The 7069-nt window shown below is 41.1% G+C and overlaps 1 protein-coding gene across 1 annotated transcript in view; it reads right to left on the bottom strand.

Moving 5' to 3' along the window:
- Window positions 1-7069, bottom strand: part of DYNC1LI1 (dynein, cytoplasmic 1, light intermediate chain 1) — a 55486-nt gene that overhangs the window by 45962 nt on the left and 2455 nt on the right. Inside the window, exon 2 of the mRNA XM_009324206.1 lies at window positions 6824-6872. Within this exon, the coding sequence (XP_009322481.1) occupies window positions 6824-6872 (49 nt within the window). The remainder of the gene's footprint in view (window positions 1-6823; window positions 6873-7069) is intronic.

The raw sequence follows: 7069 nt of genomic DNA, 5'->3' as shown, positions 1-7069 counted from the left end.
TTCCCTTCTCCTAATTCCACATGTTTGTATGCACTGCATCATTTTGAATCTTTTCCCCCTGCAACTTGAAGAGATGGGAGTTTTGTTCTCACACAGAGGCCAAAAAAAGTAAAAACTTCAGAAAGTCTGTAGTGCCTGTTTTCTAGTTAATCTTAATGTTGGTCCCATCTTTCCTGACGCTGAGAATTTAACATGGGGTCAGATGGGTAAATTTATTTTAACTGTCAGGATGGTCTCTGAGGTCAGGGAAAGGAGCAAGGAAAGAATAAATAATGTGCAAGATTGCTTCTAGAGAAAATTAAAAATTAAACATATCAACATGCTTCTACATTTTTCTAACTGCACTGAAACTTGATCTTCTTGCTACAACTTTGGACACAAATAGAATTTAGCAAATGGATATATGCTGTAGCTGCAGCACAGGCATATGCTGACATACGATTACCATATGCCAGTGAGACATGTTTCGTTCTTTAAATAGCTTTTCATGTTTTTAACATTTTGGAACATATGACTATTTTCATTATGCTTTTTTTCTCCTTCCTTTGAAGCCACATGCATTTACAACTGACTTAGATTAGGCAGAAAGGACTGACAGAAAGAAGCTAAAATAGCTTTTGGAGATTACTACTACAGTCAAATATATTTGGCACTTGAAGAGCCAACATGAACTATTGAAACAAAATAAAATCTACATTGATCTTTATAAGTAAAGAAAACATAATATGGATTGGGATTTTTGTTCTGGGTTCATCCAGGATCATATACGATATTTTATTCCTGGTATGTAACACAGAAAGTTAAAATTTAATCCAAAAAAAGAGAAAACCTTTGTATTTAATCATGTACCATTAAATACTGAGGTTTCGACTTGAACTGGAGACGGCCTGAGTCAGAACCTTAGTCTCACACAGAGAACAATGGTAGCTGCTAACAGAGTATTTCCTGTTGGTTTTTACAACAAACAAATTTGATATCTTCATATATCTGCCAGTGTGCAGTATGAAGGCATTTGGATGCAAGTTTTACAGAGATGTACTGTTTTAGGCAAATAATAAATCAACAAACCTCCTATCTCTTAAAAAACCAACTCCATCAGAATAGTCTTAACATCTTTCAGCAAACTGTGTGACACATAAAATACACTCAATCTCATGTTCTTAAGTTCCTAAAACTTCTGGAGGAAAAAATGCTTTAAATTTACTTAAATGCCTGTAAGAACTTTTAAAAAAAGGAAGCATAGTGAGAACATACAGAAAGATTCTACCGCACTCTGTGAAGGTAGAAAAACTGTACTGAACACATTCTTTGGCTTTTGCAACATCTCATATAGGCTTTATCAGCGAAATACTTCATTTGTATCTTTAGTGAAAATTGCGTTATACTTCTCAAGAGAGAAACCATCTCTTTCTGAATGTCTGGAGAAATGCTGAGAATAACAACCACCATAAACAAGTAATTAGTAAGAATTTACTTATCTTTTCTTTTCCGATTTATAGATTATTCCTGCCTGGAGACATAACATAATTTCTCAATAAACTCCAGCTTCCTAACTGTTGCAATACCAAGGACATCAAGCATTAGAATTCCCTACAAAGTGTATGTATCAGCTTAGGCCGGCACAGGAAGAATTCTTAAGACTGGGCTGAAAGAACCAACGTTTACTCAAAGCCTCTGATTTGACACAGGTGCATTTGCTTTCTATTTCTGCATCTCAGAAAGGGTCAAAGTGCCCTGCAATGTTGAAGGGCATAAAGTACTGCTTGACACGTTGGACATAAACACATACGTCATGCAGACATCCTACTGTTACGAATAAATCAGTTCCTGCTTGTGCTAAAAGGCACCGATGTAATCACAAAATGTTTGAGAGACCTCATCCTTTTGCTCTTAACTGTGTAACACTGGGAATTTTGCCCTTCTGCGAATTAAGGATTGGGCCTTAGTAGACTTCTGTTGAAATAAAGGCGTTTCTGTCAATTTGAGCGTTTTAAGTGGAAACCAAAGTTCCATGAGCTTTAGGCGAGCCTTCTCTACAGGGAAGCAAACAACACAAAATGCGTGGTGATACGTGTATAGTTTTCCTTCCACAGCTACCTCAATTTCCAGTGTAATTGTAATTGGGTGCGCAGATTTCTTCTGGATGACGCCAGAAGGGAAAAATGACAAAGATTATATAAAACAATTTTTTGTTTCTTATCCTAGGAAAGTCTTAAAACATAGTACAATTTGGGTGGTCCCTGGACTTAAACCCATTAACAGAAAAAGATAATGGAGCTATCATGAGAGCCAAATGGAGAGAAAATGCATAACGATACCATATACAAGCAAAATCAGAGCAGGTGCAGAATGAGGGAAAGGGGAGGTATGTGATGCCATGAAGGAGTTATTTAGCAGGTATTATAATGTGAGGAAAAAATGAGCACCTCTTTTCAAAAGGGGAATTGGAGATTTCCTGAGGATATTGTGGCGTCATTCCTCCAAATCCCTTATGCTCCATGGTTCTCCGTGTTTCTCAGTGGTACCCCCCTGCACCCAGAAGTTTTGCACCCGCTTCTCCTCTTTCCACATCCCAATGTTGATGAGGTCCTGTCTGTCTAAGCTTGTCTCCCAGGCTCAGCATCTCTATTTGACTGTGAGCAAAGCTGTCACAGTGGTAAGCACTACCAGAAAGATATTCTGCCTCTCTTTTTTGTCTGTGAAAGCAAGGTGTGAGAAGGGCTTACTCAAGGTATTTTCCTGGCACTGCTACTGTGGCTGCAGGGTGATGGCTAACGTTCCTCCCCTGCGCCACCAAGCAACGCGCGTTCCAGCATCAGAGTGAAGAGCAGGATCTGAAACAAGCAAAACAGCGTCAATCAGAAACTGCAGGGGTAAGAAAAATTAGAGGGCTTCCTTCCACCTGTGAAGTTTTTATGTAGACAGCGGAGGCTGGTGTGAAACATACCTGCATAAGACAGGTGAAAGGGGAACTTGCTGCTTCCTAGAAGTCCCGTGGTTGAGGAAGTAAAGTTTTGAGAGATAGCTTTACTTCAGGGAGTTTCAAAATGTGTAATGGAGATGTGTGGTACTGGGCCAGTCCCTACCTGACGCAAAATAACCTCTGTATAAGAATATACTGGGGATGTGAGGAACCTCGGCATCAGCCGTTTACAGCTGTCAATCTACTCCTGCTGCTCCAAGTGAATTGCTGAAGTAAACACAGCCTATGCTGGTTTATTCACTGCTCACAGACAGAACAAAAACTGTAATAGTTTGTGATGCACCATAATTTTCCAGGAAAATATATTCCATAGCACTCTGAAAGCAAAAATACTGTATTTAAATGAGATTCACGGCAGTATATTTTATTGACTTTGAGAGACAGATTCAGAAAAAGAGGATTACCGAGCTGAGACTAATAGCTGCATTCAACAGACTCAGATTTACACTAGTTTACATTTTAAATAAGAACTCCATCTGTAGGGGGAAAATAGTACTTAAACACGCCTTACTTTATTAGAAAGTGCCACCTAGGGGTTAAAAGCTTTTAAACTTTAGAGTGACAAAGGATAGGAAGCCCTATGAATAGCAGAGAAAGTATTTCTTACATTTACTCATTTGTATTTTGGAATTTACTAGGCAAACAAGGTGTTGCCGAGATTTCCATACTGTTGTATCCGGCAAAAGAATTGTAACTTTCACAGTTCCCTTTGGAGTTGGCCATACTCTTCTCTCTCTTCCATAGTCTGGCAGTGATTGGGGATGTCACAAATCCCGATTTTCTCCTCTACGAGGCCTTGCTCATATGATCAATGGAGAGGTTATCTACATCTACTGCTGCAAGGCCGAGTAGGAAATTGCTGTCTTACTGGTTTTGAGTCTGCAAGAACTTAAAATAGAGCCGTGAAAAGTTTGCTTTGTGAGGCCGAAATCGGAGAGGAAGCCCTGGCCCGCTTCTACTTAATCTAGTCTACCAAAGGAAGGTACTGTACAAGGGAGGAATGAGACGCTGGGACTAGTCTCTGTCTGTGAGCAGATATGCTTTATTCCTCCTGAAGCTTCTCCCGCCCCCTTGCGCATTACAAGTTACAGTTGGCTCCTTTTGGTTTCTTTTGATGTAGCCTAGAAATGGGCAAAAAACCCCTAGAAAAATCTGCCCATCTCTGTACCATGTTTGTTTTTTCAGACTGAGTTTTGGGCTAAAAGCCTGAATTGTGGTCATTTCTTTCCTGAAAAACCAAAACTCCAGGGGAGGTAATATTTTAGGAGAAGTGTTTTTTCCACACACTTTTTATTCTCTCAAATGGTATTTGATTTTATTCTGTATCTTCCACAGCAGATGGCGTAGCTGCCTCACTGAGACCAGAGACTCTTCCTGTGATCTGCTCACTTGGCAAGATCTACTGTACCTCAGGCAGAATGCAAATTATACATACATGTAGTCAAGAAACTCTCTCCCCTGTCCTTAGAGGAAAGGGGTGATGCTATCACAATAGTTTTGAGGAAAAATGTCAACATTTTTGATTGCATGACTGTATGCTTGAACTGTAATAAAGGGCAGGTGTCTTTTCCCTTCCCTCAGTACCCTCCACACGCATAAGCAACTAAGATTTGATTATTAGTAAAGGGGAGGGGGGGAAGACCTGATTTTATTTGTGTTAAGTTCCTTTTTAAAATCGTCCATACTGAGAAAAGAAAGGCCAGCTGAGAAAAATTGCTTTGTCTTTCCCTTAGAAATGGAAAAAAAAAATATGTTGGAACTGCAAGCCACAAACACGGCAAAATGATGCTGCAAGATATACCAAAGATTGCTGTAAGCACCCCTCAGGTAAACAAGCCCTGCGGTAAAATCACAGCATGATGGATAAAGCAAACTCTTATGACTGTCCTCTAGGTGTCATGATGCGGAAGAGATGAGAAGCTGGATACCAGGGCTGCCATACGTGAAGCTGAATGGGCTTTGACAAGATTGTTAAAGAAAAGCTACATACAGCGGGGAATAGTAAATTCATTGCGGTGCCCATCTTGATGCAGCATGCTCCCGAACAAGCAGGCTACTGCTTAGATACTGGCAATAAACACTGTACCAAGCCTGAGGGGGAGGGAGACGTACGTTCACATCAGGTCCGCATTAGACATTCTTGCTCTGTTGTTCAGGGTGGATTTTTGGTGACTTTCTTGTTTTGATAAAAGTCAGAGAGAATATGCAGTTACACTAGTAGTACAGTGCTTTTGCTTTTATAGGTTCTATTGCTTACCAAACCAGCATGGTTTTTACCTATATATATATATGTATGTGTATATAGATACACATATAAATAAATAAAATGCCAATATAAATAAATAATTGCAGTAGTAAATATATACACATTAGGACTTGCTATTGCAATTTTATTGGCAGATATTCTCTAATACAGATACGGCCTAACGGTCTGGGCCAGCAGCTATTTCTTGCAAAAGAAGATACAACAAATTCAGAGACTTAGAGTAAGATACTTATGAATAAGGATTGCAGGATTCTCTCATATATATACATATGTGTCTAAAAGAAAGTCTGACGATCCGAGTTTAGTGAAGAGGAACTGGAGAAGTGGTGATTAATAAAAGTCATTAAACATAATTTGGAATATTCAGAATTTCAATTACAAAATAAAAAGAATCAGCCCGCTCTTGAAATTCCTGAAATAATGTTTTCAGAATCTTTCATTTTACAGGGCCTGGCTCACCAAAATCCGTGACGATTTAAAGGTGTTCAGAGCTGGTGTGTCTAAAACCGCGTGTCTTTCTTTCCAACTGTATCCCTCTGTTAAACACAGTATCGCCTTTCCTTACAAACCTTACCTCTCCGAGGTGCCCGATAGTAGAGTTAGGGAAACCATTGTAGCTGGAGGCCTACCGCAAGAAGACCAGTAAGAAGAAATCCTGCTTCCACTAAATCACTTTTGCCATCAACTTCCCCAAGGACAAATTTCATCCTCAAATCTGGTCTTTCTTGACAAATGTTGTCCGTCTGGCAACAAGGTCAAAATCATGTAATGCAGAATCTGTTAATCAGAATCGGGTGTATCCACACTTGCTGTCACAAGTAGAAAAACAAGCTGATGTTTAACAGGAATAAATGAAGAAGGGGGGAAGTCTTGGAGAACCGCATCCGGAGAAATAATACAAGAAGGTGTTCCCATATTAACAGATGACAAAATATGGAAGCAGTGTCCTACAGGAGCCCCGCTGTGACACAGAGGAAGCACACAGAGAGCACGATGATGAAAACCCACATTCAGGGAACAGTCATTGAGGGTAACTGTCCCTGTGTCTCAGGAGCTTGACTCCAAGGGACAGAAACACAGGGAGCCTTTTGGTGCCCGAGACGGGACACCCCTGGGGGCCATTCCTCCTAACCTCACCCCACCTCCCACTGTATATAACAATGGAGGTTCAAAAGAGAAGGTGGCTCCTCTAGACTCATCCACAGAGTCCCCACCCAAGAGTCAGAACAATATATGGCTGCTGAGCCTACAAAGAAACGTCTCGGCAAAGGTGAACACTTAAATACTACATATAGTATATCCCAGTCACAAATATTTAAGAGTCTTTAACATTTATAACGCTGCAAATGTCATTTATAAAGTCTGGTACTTTAATGACAAAGATAACGACAACAATAGCAAATGCTAATTGGAGTCTTCAGCCTGATGGGGGTCACTGCCTCCCAGAGCACTGAATTCCACAGAACTCGCGGTGTGAAACCGGGCTTCCCCGGGTCTCCGGCGGCGGGGGCTGAACTGGTGCTCAAACATCCATTTAGAAAGGAACTCGGGATGCGGACACGGGGCCACCTTACCCGCCTTCCTCACTATGGTGACGAGCACCTTCACAACACTTAAGACAGGCTGATAATCCACACAAACCCACGTCAACTAGTGAGCGTTTTGAAGGTTTCCTCATCACCGGCTGGTGACGCCTGAAGGAAGCCCCCGGGTCACCGCTACCGGCACCGGCTGCTCCGGAGGGGATCCCGGCACGTCTGGGCCGGGCAGAAGAGACAAAATACGTTCGAGACAGCGGCCGACGCTTGCCGATCAATTCA

This window comes from Pygoscelis adeliae, unplaced genomic scaffold (assembly GCF_000699105.1).
Source record: "Pygoscelis adeliae isolate BGI_AS28 unplaced genomic scaffold, ASM69910v1 Scaffold25, whole genome shotgun sequence".
Taxonomy (NCBI): domain Eukaryota; kingdom Metazoa; phylum Chordata; class Aves; order Sphenisciformes; family Spheniscidae; genus Pygoscelis; species Pygoscelis adeliae.
The sequence above is the reverse complement of the archived record's forward strand: the minus strand, read 5'-3'. Positions and strand labels throughout refer to the sequence as shown.